The sequence below is a fragment of the Heliangelus exortis genome, chromosome 6 (assembly GCF_036169615.1).
Source record: "Heliangelus exortis chromosome 6, bHelExo1.hap1, whole genome shotgun sequence".
NCBI classification, from domain to species: domain Eukaryota; kingdom Metazoa; phylum Chordata; class Aves; order Apodiformes; family Trochilidae; genus Heliangelus; species Heliangelus exortis.
Window position 1 is genome coordinate 26370274 of NC_092427.1, and position 16761 is coordinate 26387034.

The following is a 16761-nucleotide window of genomic DNA, read 5'->3' on the forward strand; positions in this document are numbered from 1 at the left end:
TGACTGATCCAGAAGCAGACCACAGCAGGCCTCAAGTTCTGGAGAAGACCCAAAGAAGGAAGAAAAAAAAACCCTCAAAAAAGCACGTGATCACTAAGTAAAATGCTCTATCATAACACTCCCTAGCTCAGCAGAACAAAAGCAAAACAGCAACGTGATAAAAAACTTACAAATCTGTAACTGATCACAAAGAGGAAGCTGGTCAGTTCTTCCAGCCAGCCTCTCATGGGTCCACCCTTCTTACATCACTTTCAGAGACCAAGGAAACAGATACTACAGAAATTACTGAATTCAGCTTCAATAATGCTCTTCTAATTAAAATCCCATTTTGATAATGAAGCTTTCTCTCACCTGGATTGAATCTAAATCTTGGCATTCAGTATTTAAAAAACCCAAGGACAAAGCAGTTACAGTTTTTGCCAGTTATGTATAACATAAAATGGTACAGTTGTTTTGACCAGCATTGGTCTTCATTTATTTACCATACATGCTCTTTTGTTCTTTTAGAAAAATGAGCAATGTCATATCATGATATATTCCCAGATCAAGTCACAAGCTCAAAATACCTTGCATTGTATTAAATACATTTTGGAATGAAATGAAAATGAAATGAAAAATCAATGAATGAAAAATCAATTCACCTAACAGCAGACCAACAATATATTGACTTACTACTTAGAAAAAGACAGTCAGAGATTTTAAACTAATTTTTATTTACATATACTCTGAACAATGTATTAGGCATTCAATTTAAACATTAGACACTAAAACAAATGGATTGTTTCTTAAGTTTGATTCCTTGAAGTCAGATTCCTATTCTACAAGTGCCATTGTTATTCCACTTCAGCAAGACAGTGCTGCCACCAGCAGGAAGATAAAAAAACCTGGCAACATACTGAAAAAATTAATTCTAAATAGAACAGAAAATCTAAATAAGGAATGTTTCTTACCAGGTGAATTTTCCAAACTCCACACTGAGCAATACTGCTGTAGCAATCAGTACAGTAACATATTAATGAGCTTTCCTATTGTCTCTCACTGATATACAAAGAGATATAGAATCTACATTTTAAGTTGATATTGCGCAGAATATTCTAGCTAACTATGCTATTAACTTCAGAAGAGTTTTTGTATGTGAATGCTGTTCACAATCATGGACTCAATTTCCAGTCAAATTACTTCAGAAAAGATTTACCAGGCCCATTAAAGACTGCATAACATCCAGACTCAAATAGCATCACAGAATAATTTCAGACCTTTGGAGACCTGCAAGTATGGTAAGGCATAAATAACAAATCAGAGGATGGCAAGCATAAAAATTCAGAGACCTCTATACAATCAGCTCACACACCTGTAAGTCTTCAGATGGTATTTACGATCTCTTATCATGTGAGGGGCTCGGGATAGAATTGTATTCCGCAAAATCTTTCCAGCTCTGAGGATCTTTTCTGAAGGAACCTTGATGATCATGACAGGGAAAAAAAGGGACCAAGATAAACAGATTTTAAGCTTTCAACAATCTCTGTACTGCCTCCTGCAAAACAAAACACAAGTTCTCTTTTCCCTATATTAAAATTCCTTGCACAGATGCTTACTTATGCAGAGCAATGCAGTATATATCCAGGATTTTAAGTCTCACATACATATCACATCTAACAGAAAACATCACTTCAGCTGATATGCATCACACTGTTGGAAATAGGAGTCATTTCCATTTTTCTAGCAGCCTGGCTTTAGAGTACACCTATGTCCTATTACCTGTGTAATGGTTTTAGTAGGACGATGTGGGTTGTGAGGTTCAATAAGAGGTGTCTGAAAAATAAAATGAAATTAAATACAATTGTAAAGGTTGAGCAGTAAATTAAAATAAAGGCTAAAGTAGAAAACTGAACAAATAAGCTGTAAAAACAAAAAATGACAGGTAAATTCAACCTCTGCCCAGGGGGCATGGGTAGAAAAAGCTCTCTGATGACACCCTAAAGACAAATTTGGCTCTTAGTGCTCAGCAAACTAAAAGTGACATGGCATATGAATAAAGAAATGCATGTTAAACTTTCTAAAGTCCCAATGAAGTTTGCAATGGCCAAACATCACATCAGGTCTGAGGCTAGGTGGCACAGCCAGCTCTGGGCCAGCAGTGTTTCTCCAGAGGCAGCCCCAGCCATACAGTTCCCCTCCACAGAAATTCTCTCCTCCTTCAGCATCTTTTCTGTTCAGCTCTACTCCCTTACAGCACAGCCAGCACATGAAGCAGGAATGAAGAAAAAGCTCTGTGCCCACTGTCTGTCTTTTCTAACCTCTCATCAGACCTAGCTGGCAGCCCTCTTACAGCCACTCTCTAAAATGCAAGAGCCAGCAGGGACCTGGGTAAGGACTTTCACAAAGGGGCTGATGAAGGAAAAAGGAAAGAGTAAAGCAGGTGACTTGGTTCTACAAAGGCAGGGAAGGCTATGAGCGCCCTACATGAAAGAAGCAGAGAAAGGGATGAGAGAAGTGGAAAACAGGTGTGAGGAGCAGGTAAAAGGAGAGGGGAGACAGGAAGCACACGGCACAAAACAGGGAAGTGGATGGTTAAGGGACAGTAGGAAAGGAGCCAAGGAGAACAAAATCAAATTTCAGCAGCCACCTCAGAACATTGGGAAGATATTTTGCTTTGTTGCTATGCTGCTCCTGGTAGTTAACAGCATGGCCCAAACTTCTTTCCAGTGTGAGCTGTCAGTAGACACAAGGGGGGGGTCACACCAAACACAGAGGCCTCCCACCAGCGCCAGCCCTCACAGCCATGGTCCCTCCCGCAGGTACAGGCGGCAGGTACAGGCGGCAGGCACGGTGAAACAAACACACCCCAGCACTGCTGGGCTGCCAGGGAAACACTTCCTGAATCTGGGCATCTGGTCGTTAGCTCTCACGGGATTTTAATGATGTGGCAAAGTCCTTGTAGTAATCAAATAATGCGAGGAGCTATGAACGCACCAGGAGAGTGTAGGTCACCCAGGAAGGGGAAAATGACAGAAGGGAAGCACACGACAGAAATCAAGAAAAGACAGTCCTAACAGAGAGGCCTGTATATATGGAAAGCAATGCAAATGTTTTTTTCATTTCTTCTCATACCTTACAAGAAGCATATGAAAAGGCAAATCAATACAATTACATTGGGATTCCCGATTTTTCTCATTAATAAGTCAACCATTTTTCAAATCGTTATTTAACATTATTTACATTACAAACGTCTCTATCCATAAGAAGGCCAGTAGAACATCACTCAGTATTTCTTGGTTTCTGGAAGCATGCTTTAGACAGTCTACATTTGCAATTAAAGTATGCTAAGAATAGCAATAATCTTTTGGTAGATGCCACTAATGCAAAAAAACCCATTGAATAACAAATAGGCATATAAATAAAAAATGAAATCAGAGATATCACTGAGTATTAATAACTTCTTCTATTTTCTTTTAAAAGGATTTCAAGTCCTCATCAAGTTCAATGAGACTGAAGGTAAATATATACTTAAATGGTTGGCTAAATTAGCATTTAAGTTATTATCACAATTATTTTAAAATTCTGCATTCTTAAATTTTTTTTTTAATCAATAGAGCACAATATCCTCAATCTAGCTTCTGGATTTCAATAATACATTTCAGAGGAGAGATAAAATGCATAAGACAAAATACATAAGAGACTTTTACAGCAACAGACTGGTGAAAAATGAATGTACATTTTTGTGCCTAAGAGTATCCATTAAGCTAAACAAAAATGCATAAAACTAATAGGAGAAAAAAAAGGAATATGGATGAAAATTTGCCAAGAAATCTCCCATCCTCGTCAAAACAGAGTAAAAGAGCATTTAGAATAAATCTGATTCAACTCTAACGTGCACAAAAATCCCAAGGCAATAGCTAAGGCACAGAACAAGAATCTGCAGAAAGCAACAGGAAGGTTTGTTCACCTGCATTTGATTCTGATCAATACAGAAGGATCAGCTGCAAAGACAGAGGGTAACTGGGGTCAAGGTGACCATGAAATGATCCAGTGTCAGAACTTAACAGAAAGAAGCAGGAAGAACATCAAAGCAGAAACTAACGGCTAAGAACTAAAATTTCCATAAAACCAGAATACTGATAGCTAAATTTCTGGAGCTGACCATAGTTACTTAAAGGAAACAATAATAAACTAACCACAGATTATAATATATCATAGCAGAGATTTAAAAGGTGTAGTAAAGACTCAGCTTAGCTAAAGAAACACCTTTTCAGTGAAATTCAAGAAGGAAATACACAGAAAGGAAAAAATGCAAGTCTAGAAAATAGAATAATGGAGGACTGATTAAGAAAAGCAAAGGTATAAAATGAGACAGATCTACCAAGAAATGCCAAGAGCTATAAAAAATATTCCACAAGTGCATTAGTAATAAAGAAGATAGAAAAGTTTATCTGCAAAAGTTCAACAGAGGGAAATCTATTGACAGATGATTCAAGAAGCAACTGCTTTCTTTATTTCTTTTTTGTGTTCATTAGAAAAACTAATGGCAGAGGGGTGTCTAGTATCATAACTGCCAGAGTGAAAGGACAAAAACCTCAGCCTGAAAAACCAAAAGAATGGATGAGAAAATATTACATAAATTAGCTATTTTTAAATTGGGTGAGTTTGTAGAATTTCATGCAGGAAACTTGAAAGCTTTTTAAAACTTGAAGAACTGCAGCCATCTCAGATGTATCAGCAGCCACCTCTGGGGAGGCAGCAGAATACAGAAAAATGTGAAAAGGAAATGCTGAAAAATTACAGACATGTCAGCTTAACTTGTCTTCCTAGAAAAAATCCATTTGTAAGCACCTGGAAAAGAACAGGGAGATGAGTCACATGTGACATATATTAATCAAGAACAAATCATGCCACACTGATCTAATTTCTTTCCATGACTGAGCAGCAGCACTGATAGATTAGGGAAGAAACAGTAGATTTTCAAACCTTTACTTTAGCAAGACTTTGGCACTGTCTCATAAGATATTCTCTTCCACAAAGGGCAGATTAAATTCAAACAGAATAGGTGCAAAGCCAGTTGGAAAAGTATCTTTTAAAGCAATTATCAATGAAGCAAAGTCAAATGTACAGTTATACCAGAGGTCTTTTCTGAGCAGTATTCTCAATAATATTTATCACATGAAAATATGAAATATTAGCACAGGATGAAGTTGAAGACTTTAGGATGGAAAGGACTGCACATACACTAGAGAACAAGTTTACAATTTTGTACAGTTTTTACACTGGTAAAAAAAAAATGATGCTGTTACACAACATGGATAGTGCTGACTACTTTTCTGAAGCAGACAGATTCAGCATTATGAGGACAGGGTAAGGAACAAGTGTCTTAGAGCAGTTCCATGGAAAAAGAAATAAGGTTTATAGCAGATATTAAACAGAACTAAATAAGCAATGCCATACTTGTGTCAAAGCAACAAATACTGTACTGGAATGTAGTAACAGATTAGATGCATGATGCAGTTCTGTTTTAGTCAGGCTAGGTAAGACCTTAAGCTAAAGCACTGTGTCTCATTTGTCCACTGTACTTCATAAGCATCCATGCTAATTGTTCAGAATGTAGAGAGCAACAATAATCAGAAAGTACAACATAAATAATCAAAGTTGTTCTGCTAAGGAAAAAACAAATCTTAGCAAAAGAATGATTTTAAAAGTCTCCAGATTTAAAAGGCCTTTGAAAATAAGAGAGTGACTTTGTCCACCACGCAGAGATCAGGTAATAAAGAGCTCATATCGCTGTAAGAAAGATTCAGGTAGACATCAGTGAAGCTTTTCTAAGCTTCAGTTATAAATGGGCAGTGAATATTGGCACAGACTTGCAGGGAGTTGTGGTGCCTCCTTTTCTGAAGACGTGCGAGGATACATAAGGTATGTCAGGAGTGACACAACTACAGTGAATTGTGCCTGTGGTTCAGAGACGGACCAGATGTTTTCCTGAAATACCTTTTAGCCTCACTATTTGTCACTGAGGAATTTTTTAGGACACCTTTACAAGTCTAAAATCAGTTTGGCCACAAGGTGGTTTCTAAAGAAATCATCAGTAATACAACCTCCAGAACAGCAAGGCTGGGCTCAAGACAGCGAGGCTGTTACTCCTACTGAGCAATTTCACTGCCATCCAGGACATGCCTAGCAGAGTCTCTCCAAAGTTACAGCCTTTCAGAGCTGTAACTCGGAGCTGCAGTGAACTCCAGCTGCACTAGGGATCAGATGAAACACAACTAATGGAAACAGAGGGCTTCCACTAAGTTTTCTATGGAAAGGCCAAGTCATGCTTCAAAGGACAAGAAATGTAACATCACTTAATTATAGGAGACACGGTGTTACTGCAACTTCCCCTCAGAAAATGGACTCTAAAAGATTGTATCTTTGGAAAATATCCACAACTTGGATGAAATACAAGGAATGTTTTGTAAGTCTTTACAATCCTTGTTCTCCCAGTAAGGGATACTTAGAAAGCACTTAGAAAGAAGTACCTCTCCCTATAAAACAGAGTGTTTAATCACCTTCTTAACACATTCTGGTATATCTGAAAAATTAGTGTCACAAAAGTACATACATAGCATGGAACTGTATTTGCAGCTATTTGATGATAATTTTTTTCAGGACTTCTGAATACGGGAAAAGATCAAATATGAAAACCAATAAAAACAGTTTGCCAATTACTACCCATCCCTTGAGCACAGTAGGTACAATTTTCCTTCAGCATGAGATACAGCAACAGAGCAGTACCATCTTGAGCTTTAGGTAGTAGTGGCCATTTCCAACTACTGCACACACAGACAGCTTACTACGATCTGCTGATCCACTTGTGGGGGGCAAGGTGCATATGGTTCTGAAGGGTAGAGAAGGGAAAGCTGGAGATGCAGCAGGAAAGCAGGAAATGATAATGAGAAACTGTGGTAATATGGGACATTGGTGAACTCCACGTCTGAACGTTTATGGATTCACATTTGGGTCAGTCAAACCCTTCATAAAGCAAATCACAAAAATCTCTATCTAAATGGTGGTGAAGCAGAGAAAGTAACAATTCTAGTCTACATTCCTTTGATGATGCCAATATGTATTCATGAGAGCAATGCCATAAATTTAAATAGGACTATTCATGTGTATAATTTCATGCACACATTTAATCTCTGGAGAAATAGGCCTTAGTTTACAAACTATAGGGCAAGGGATGCCTTTATTTCTGGGCTCTTTACATCACTGAGCAAGTCATACACAAACAAATAAATAATACAATGAACAATAATAATAGAGACCTAACATGAGGTCTGTAGTTGTCAAGTTATTTGAATCTGCTGAATAAAAGCTAAGAACATCCCTTGTAAAAATAAATTTTTCTATTTCCCCCTTTAAATAGCTGTAAAAAGATGTTTTCTGAGCCCTTACATATGAATGAATGGTTTAGATCTACAGCAATTCAGATTTATAGAATCAAATTATGGGGAGAACCTAACTTACTACGTTCAAATGTTAATGTAGGAAATGCGTATTCCAAAGAAGTAAGAGGAAATAAAAGCCAACGAATCATGCCTTTGCCATGCCCTCAGTTGATCTCCTCTCTCAACAGAGAAAAAGTTTCTGTATTTACTGGAGTTAGGCATGGTATGTGAGGTTACCAGGGTGATCAGATAAACCTGTGCACTACTGTTGATCCCTTTATTTCCAACTGGGGCACTGAAAAGAATTGCAAGTGACATCTGTTTTCCTGCTGGCTGGCAAGAGATCCAGAGGGAACAAAGGACAAAAGCCACACAAGTCAAAAGGTGGCAGCAGCAATAGCCACATCACTAAGAGGCCTGTTTGTTTTACATCCTCAGTATTTACTGCTATTGGTGATTTAGGGCCTAATCCAAATCCCACTGAAGTCACTGGGAAGTCCCTAATTGACTCAATGGGTTTTGAGTCAGACCTATAGTATTTGATTCTCTTAAATGTATTTCAGGAAGCAAAGCATCTTTAGCTTTTACTGGTTCCAAATAACTTCTGATGACTGCCATTTATGACTGACATGCTTGAGTGTCCTTGAATATCCTTGTATACATCTCCTGAAAGGCAGTCAGTGCCTGACCTGGGTAAAATGGGAGGAAATGAAACCTACAAAAAATCCATTCCCACAATATTGGTGAAAGTATAGCCAGTCAGCAAGATACAGCTTACAATTAGCATAAGTCCCCACAGCCCTCTTCTGTTCTTATTATCCTTTCTCAAACCCTTATATCCAGTTTCAAAAAGTTGCCTTTTTATATATGTCATCTATATGAGCTACTTCTGACCAAAGGAACAGAGAATTCCAGAGATGAGGAGCCTTCTTAGACATGACTCCTTCTCCAATGCAAGCCAGCATTGCCAGTGCTACAGAATAACCGTGTCACAGGGATAAAACTGTGTACAGCATCACAGCTGAGGGAGAGCATTTCCAGATGGAAAGCAGTCTTGGACAGAATATTCTAAAGTTACCTCCATTGGACCTAGTTCCACCTGCAGAGAAAGAGTGTGTTTTGCAGACTGCAACAACCTCCGCTAGGATTCTGCAGGTAAAACAGTACCCTTAGTAATGCAGCTTGCTGAAAAACATCAGAGAAGCAACTTGCAAAAGATATTGTCATAAAAATGTCCTTTGAAAAGCATTTTTATTAAAATTTGAAGGAAAATGTAACAGTATTGGAGGAATTTCTATGCTGTTAGCCTACACTGGAATTCTGGAGTAACCCTATGCAGAAAATGCTGACACACTGACCAGCACTTGTCCTCAGCAAACAACATCAGCAGGCTGCACAGTCCATAAGAAACCTTGGCACATGCTCCCTGCCACACAAACACATGACCAGGACTGAGCTCTGTCCTACATATACCGCAGTCATATCTACAGAAAGACTTCACCACACTCCTCCAGAAGACAAGAGAAGTGAAAATAGAAATACAGTCACAACTGTCAGCCCACAGCTTGGACAGAGGCTCTCTGTGCTGGGTTAGGAACTGGCTGGAGGGCCAGGCCCAGAGAGTGATGCTGAACGGTGCTGCATCCAGTTGGTGGCCGGTCACTAGTGGTGTCCCCCAGGGATCAGTGTTGGGCCCAGTTCTTTTTAATATCTTTATTTATGATCTAGATGAGGGGATTGAGTCCATCATCAGAAAAATTGCCGAGGACACTAAGCTGGGAGAAAGCGTGGATGAGCTGGAAGGCAGGAGGGCTCTGCAGAGGGACCTGGACAGACTGGAGAGTTGGGCTGATTCCAATGGGATGAGGTTCAACAAGGCCAAGTGCCGGGTCCTGCACTTTGGCCACAACAACCCCATGGGGAGCTCCAAGCTGGGCACAGAGTGGCTGAGAGCAGCCAGACAGAGAGGGACCTGGGAGTCTGGATTGACAGGAAGCTGAACATGAGCCAACAGCGTGCCCAGGTAGCCAAGAAGGCCAATGGCATCCTGGCCTGTATCAGGAACAGTGTGGCCAGCAGGTCCAGGGAAGTGATTCTGCCCCTGTACTCAGCGCTGGTGAGGCCACACCTCGAGTCCTGTGTCCAGTTCTGGGCCCCTCAGTTCAGGAAGGAGATTGAGGTCCTGGAGCAGGTCCAAAAGAGGACAACTGGGCTGGTGAAGGGACTCGAGCACAGATCCTATGAGGAGAGGCTGAAGGAGCTGGGGGTGTTCAGCCTGAAGAAGAGGAGGCTCAGGGGAGACCTCATCACTCTCTACAACTCCCTGAAAGGAGGTTGGAGCCAGGGGGGGGTTGGTCTCTTTTCCCAGGCAACTCTCAGCAAGACAAGAGGGCATGGTCTCAAGTTGTGCCAGGGGAGGTTTAGGTTGGACATTAGAAAGAATTTCTTTACCGAGAGGGTGATCAAGCATTGGAATGAGCTGCCCCGGGAAGTGGTGGATTCTCCATCCCTGGAGATATTTAAAAAGAGACTGGATGTGGCACTCACTGCCATGGTCTGGTAACTGCAGCGGTAGTGGATCAAGGGTTGGACTTGATGATCTCTGAGGTCCCTTCCAACCCAGCCAATTCTATGATTCTATGATGCTGGGAGAACCAACTTGTGCTGCCTACCACTTACCAGGAGACAGTACTGGCAGCCAAACAGCAAAATACCTGCCTCTCATCTCCTAACTGGCAAAGTCCCAAACTGACAATGACTGACCTCGTGACAGGTCTGTAAGAGACTGAGCAACACTTGCAATTTACAAAGAACAAATTACCCAGAAAGAGCACAAGACCACTTGTTTCTGCTCCTCATCTATGTGGACCAAACAATGCAAGTATAAAAAGGACGTGTAGCCAGTACGGATAGTCTAAAACTGTATTCCCAAAGCATCTTCAAAGCACCCACAGTTTCAAAAGGCAACCACAGTTTCAAAAGTAACATCTCTCAACACTAGAAGTGGGAAGCAGGTTATGGTAGGGTATGGGTATGGTGTGGTAAGGTATAGACAGAACAATGCACAGTCACAAGGATGTTTGCAGAATCAAGGAACTTCCACAGAAACAGGAATTAATAAAATTTTTAAAACCTGAGTTTCATAAAACTACAACATCTAAATAATACTCATATATTTATCAACTAACTAAACCAAACAAAACATACTAGTTGAAATTTTCAGTATCAGTGGTTACGACAGCTTGGTTTTATTCTTTTTTCTGTAGGAACGACATTGCACAAATCCCAAAATCACATTGTGTTTAATTCCCCTGGTTTTGGAGAGAGGAATGCTGATTATTTCTACTTTTGTAAAATGCTTTTAATACTATCTGCAAATGGGCTACTATAAACATATTCCAAGTAGACAAGACTGTTCTAAAATCTCTATTCTTTAAATGTAATACAATGTGAAAACTAAGCTGTATTTTAAAATATGTTCTAAAATTGGTTTTCTCCAGTAATCAACATGTGTTAATGGCATAAACAGGAAAATATGTCTCTTTAAATTCTCAAATATGTAGCATATTTATTTTAGTAAGTTAAATTGAAATTGCATTATTAACACTTCTACAATGTTTCTTTGACAAACTGTAAATGTCCATTCTTTTAACACAAAATGATTCAGTCATTACCAAAAAATGATACTTCACTGTGAATGTCAAAGGGAGAAAGAATATTGAAATAGGCTATGACCAGTGTACAAAAAAAAAACCCAAACCAGAATGTGGCTAATGATGTCTTATTTTCCTGTCATTTTTCTACTTCCCTGCTAAAATGAAACAGCTGCTATAACTACGCTGTTCACATTGAATAAAATGTCAGAAAACGCTAACTTTGCTGTGAGCATTCCCAATATTCTGATGGAGGTGTGACTACAGTTGTCATAAGGAATCACAGGCCAGCATTGTCACAAGTTTCTCTGCTGCTGCGTTTTTTTAACCTTCAAAAGAATAAAATATCTTTTTCATTGTCTTTAAGAGAATTACTGGCTTCTTAGTATCCATGGCTTTAATAGTATATTTACCTGAAATTATTTACTTCTTGAGAAACAAACTGTAATGACAAACACAAAAAAGTACAATAAATCCTATGCAGCAGGGTTACTTGTTTTTAAGACCTGATTCTTACCCATGGTAGAAGTAACACAGCAGCTATGCAGAAGGCAAACTGAAGGGAGTTAAAGACTAATTAATGAGTTTCTGGAGGATTTAGTTCACTGGTTTCCAGATACCTTTATAACTCCTGCATTTCCCACTTGGAAGTCTCCCAGGAGGCATGACTAAACAAACAAAACTGAATGGGCTCTCCTATGCTTCAGTCCCATCCAGATGCCTCTACTGCCCTCTGAGGACTAGGTGGTGAAATTCCAGATGAAGTGGCCAAACATATGGGTGCCAAAAACTGGATGGAGTGTGAATTAGGGGGTGAAATTGTGAACCTATTAAAATCAGTGGTAAAACTTGACTTCAGTGTAGTGAAAACATGACCCAAGTGAGGCAAGAGCACCACTGTCCTCCGGGTGAAAGTAGTTTATGCATTTTGTGGCCCCAGCTTGTCACTTCACCTCTGAGTCTTTCAATTTCTCCATTTGTAAAATGGGGATGAGAGCATCTACTCACATCTGACAAGTGAAGAGAATGAGCAACTGAAAACTGCTGAATGATGCAACTGAAGTCTAGTGTCAACAAATTAATCCAAACATTTTATAATGGTTTTTAACACAAAAAGCAAAAGTCATCAAAGTGAGACAGGGCTAAAGGGCATTGAAGGTTACGTCCCGAATCCCCTGGGCTGGAGAGCAACAAGATAGAGCCTCTGGCAGGTGAGGAAGAGAAGCTAATTTAAAAACATTTTGTCTGTTCGGGTGATTCCAGGTTCCTTCTCCAAGCTCAAGACAGCACATTGTGTGAAATTACATGAAGCAAAGAATGCAGAACATCTACCTCTGCTTCCAGCTGCCCTATCTAGTTCTCATTCTTCTCTGTCATCCTTTTCAGAAACACATTTTTGCTAAAAATGAAGCTGAAAAGGAATAACCTAACAGTATCCAGTGCAACACCTTCTGCTATTCTACTTCACAAGAGAGTTTCAATGGTCTATATAGGTGTTTTACATCTACATAGAATATGTTTCCTAAATATGGTAAGTGGATGTTTCTGTAGTAACTGAAGGTAAACAGAGGAAAGAAACCCCACACTGATGGCCAGAGCAGAACACATTTTCTAAAAAGCACAGGCATTCTTCTTTCAGCTAAGTACTTTTTTACTTCAACAGCTTGAAGTCTTCTGCCATAAACATGAAAACCATTCAAGCACTTCTGTTTAATTTGCATATTTGTGTGTCTGTGGAAAAGACAACCATTCTGCACTTGGCAAATATTCACAAAACAACCTTCTTATCTTTCTTTTTAAGTTTTATTTCCCAGGATGTCTACAAAAGCCTGTCAAAGTAGAAGGTTCTGATGTGCTGAACCTGCTTCCCATCCTGCCTCACCCTCTTTCAGACTGTGCTGTTTATCAATTGTGAGGTTTTGTTTCAAAATTGGATTGTAGTCTCATTAGGATAGCACCCTTCTTCCTAGTGCTTCTGATGCAAGAGACAGCTCCTGTCCCTGCCTGGGATGCCTTAGCACCCCCACAGCTCTGCTAACTACAATGAACTGTTTTTCACATTAATTGCTTAATGCAATGGGGATAATCAGTAAATAAAATACAAACACTAAGTTAATGTGCATCTGTGTGAACAGTAGGTATTACCCAAGAAAACAGTAAAAGAATAATACTATTAATTCCTGACAATCTGAACAAAATATAATTAGCATTGGAAAATAGTCAATATTTCCGATTTCCAAAATATTTGTAAATTTGCTCCTTCCTAACTTCCTAATAAGCTTGCAGCTGCCTAAGCTGCTACATTTAAACCAGGGCTGTTCACGCATGTTGTTACTGTTCTGAATTTTAGCTCATCTTTTCCCTGATAACTAGTGAGGTGCAGAGATTTCTAAACATACTCTGAGCTGCTTCTGATTTTAAATGAATTTTACTGCAACTTCAGAAAAAAACTGGTTCCACAAATGCACAGAAAATTGCAATAATTAACCCAAGACTGATACAGAGAGGTGAAATTACTCTACCTGACATTTTCCCTAGAAAGCCACATCTTTTTATGTCCCAATTCACCATAGTATATTTCTGAAAGAGATGACCTCTTTTTACCTCTCTCAGTATGTAGCCCAAGCTGTGTAAATTCTATGATGTCTGGCTCTTCGGGATATCACAGAAGCAGCCCTGTCCTTCTGAAATGGAAAGGGACCTATTGTATGTATTTGTAATTTATCTTCTCCCATTTCTCTTCAATGTGGGCATTAATTTTCACATCACTGATAAAAATATTGGTTCATTCCTCTGAAATTCTGTCCCTGCCTTCTCTCAACCACCTAGCTCCTTTTTAAGCACGATCTCAATTCTTCTTTGGCTTAATTGACTCTTTAGTGTCTCTTTGTGGGCTGTATAAAGTATAATGACTCTGTTAAGCAAACCACAGTATGAAAATACTTGCTGCTCCAGAGAAGTTTAATTACTGTATTCCAAGCAAGCTTGCCTAGAAACACAATGTACTTGGAGTATTCCCAGTTAATATATGTTAAAAAAAATGTAATTTTAAAAATAATGTAGGAATCTTCAGCTTTCCCATGACAGTTGGTCTAGGATACAATCTTGGGAACAAGAAAGTGAATCCTCCCCAGAGGGATTTTCCCTACAGTGAAGTTCAATATTGCAGATTGTCCTGTGTTTGTACTGCCACAAGGACACACGGCACTTTCCAGGCAGCAATCCTGATTCTCTACCCCAAACCTCATAGCAGAAAAAACAGTAAACCACAGAAGACAGCATTTCAAGAACACTGATTCTAACACTGAAGAAACCAAACAGCCTAAGTAGCATTCAGCAGTTTTAGCAAGGCAACTTCCTGTTTTTCTTCTCCCTCCTCCTTCTCCCAGTTTGGACCAGTATACCAGGAAGACAAGGGAACCATACTACTACACATGCCCAGGACTGCTGTGGAGCAGCATTTACAGTATAAAGAATGCCAGAAACCTTACTGCTACAGTATTGTCAACACAGGTTTTTCCAACATTCCCCTGGAATCTGCAGCAGCAGTGTGTGAACTGAACTGGGGGGAAACAAAAGGGGTGTGGGAGTGTGTGTGTTAGGCTCCTTTGTGGAGCCCTATAGTTTTGCCAGTGATGATGAGATACCTTGTGCTGTTAATTACAAAAGATTTTTCCTATGTTTATTTCCCGGCCTCATTTGGTACAGTTACCAGAACCCAGCAGCCTGCAGACCACAAGCTGGAAATCCATAATCTAGGCTGGCTCTGAACACAGTTTAAAAAAAACACAAGAGGAGGGAAGGAGAGGGGAACAAATATTTGTCTGGACCTGTATGTGTATTACAGCAATAACAGGAATACATCATACAAATCTGTATTTAAGCACAGGAGGCTGAATCACACCCATCAATTTGTGATTTAGCAGTGAACTGCTATGGAGCTGCAGACTGTCCTGACAAAGTGATCCACTGCCAGTTGTCCCTCTGCTTCCCCTGCAGCTGATGTGGGCTGGCAGAAATGCCAGGTTTGGGACAGGGAAAGTCTCAGTCCACAGCTGAGAGACCTGGTAGTACTTTGTGCAGAGATTGAACATGAACATTGAAGGATGCAGAGTTCAGAACAGTCTGATACAGGACTGCTGCAGTCCATCCCCTCCTTGGACCTCATATCCAGGCTCTGCCCTGTTGCTTGTGCTGGCTCTGGACAGGAAGGTAATTTTCATACAAAACAGCAGGACTTTTTCTAAGCTCAGAAAAAAAGGTTTCTGTGGTTTTGACAGTCTGCTCCCTTACCACCAGGTAAGCAGGAGTGTCATGGAGGACACAACCTGCATAGCAGGATGCAGAGAGAAGGAATGTTGAGGGGGACACATCGGGCAGGACAGGTACCCTACAGCCCCAGTGCAAGTCACTGCCACCTCCTGTGGAAGGGCAGCTACAGCCCCGTAGCTCTCCTTGGGCCCAAACGTCCTTTGCTCTGGGAGCTGATGCTCCCATCATCTTCCTATTGAAGAGCCATCCTCTCCTACCTCTGCTCCTGGTGTCACTGCTGGCTCTAGGGTGGGCTGAGTCAGAAAGCAGGTCGGGCTGACAAGTAACCATCTGAGGCACTGTAAATAAGGCTACCAGGGAAGAGTGGCATGAGAGAAAGATGTTTCTTCAGCCTCCTCAGATTCATACATTTGAAGCCAGATGCTTTACTGACTGAGGAAGGACAAAGCAATACCAGGAGGCTTACAAAGGCTTAATCATAATTCTGCCCTGTTAAGATACTGGCTCTTTCTCCATCCACTGCGTGTTTAAGGTTATTATACAAATTGTTTATATAATTTCATTTCCTAAGATGCAAACAAGAGTGGCTGAGTAATCCTAATTAGAAGCAGTGTAGTAACTGGTACTGGAAGTCAGCTTTTTTCTCACGTTTTTATTTTGGAACATAAATTATGTATTCTTTTCATTTCCCTACTAGTCAACTCAGCTATGTGTATACGTATTTCCTCACTAACTGCTTTCTTTAGTATTAAGACAGCTGCATCACTGATGACAAGGCACATGAAGATCAAACATGTTCATAATCTTGTGCCAAACTGTCTTCCAGAAGGAAATTTACAAAAAGAATAAATAATGAAAAATCATCAATCTTTAAATACCTGCAAAGCATTTGGCCCTTATCTCCAGTGGTGAGAATAACAGTCCAGTTACATTTTCTGCTCTCTCGTGGGTAATGACATTTTTGGATCAGCAGTTCTAACTCAAAATGGCTCTAAATAATTGCCACAAGCCAAATACTTGTTTTGGTGGTGGTGGAGCTCTTTGCATGAAGCCTGAACAATGGGCTCCAGGTTCTTGACTAGGTAGCACAAAAAGAATGAAATCACTGGGCAGCTTTTCCCCAGTATTTATTAACCTCAAATTTTTGTCATCTGTACACAGACAAAAAAAGATGCTGCTAAATTATCAGATCAGACACATTGATTACCTCTTGCTGACTCAAAACTGTAATTGACTTTGTGGAATATCAATTTTCAGCAGGCATTGTAGGACAGGCAGACAAAATGCTGTGCAAGAGATGATATGAGTGACTGGAAGAAACCTGATTTTAAGATCCTTGATCCAATTTTTCTGCCAAACTTGAGAAAATAATTACAAGATTCAAAAAAATTCATTTTTGATGCTTCAAATGTAAG

General features: G+C 39.9%; 1 protein-coding gene across 10 annotated transcripts in view; it reads right to left on the reverse strand.

The window, feature by feature from the left end:
- The window catches only part of RAPGEF4 (Rap guanine nucleotide exchange factor 4), a 178018-nt gene that overhangs the window by 54301 nt on the left and 106956 nt on the right, over positions 1-16761 (reverse strand). For 6 of the 10 annotated variants that reach the window (XM_071747339.1, XM_071747343.1, XM_071747341.1 and 3 more), the window contains 2 exons: positions 1759-1812; positions 1352-1458 (listed from right to left, as the gene is read on the reverse strand). In XM_071747339.1, coding sequence (XP_071603440.1) covers positions 1352-1458; positions 1759-1812 — 161 coding nt within the window. The remainder of the gene's footprint in view (positions 1-1351; positions 1459-1758; positions 1813-16761) is intronic. The other 4 variants (XM_071747346.1, XM_071747342.1, XM_071747348.1 and 1 more) reach the window with 1 other exon arrangement.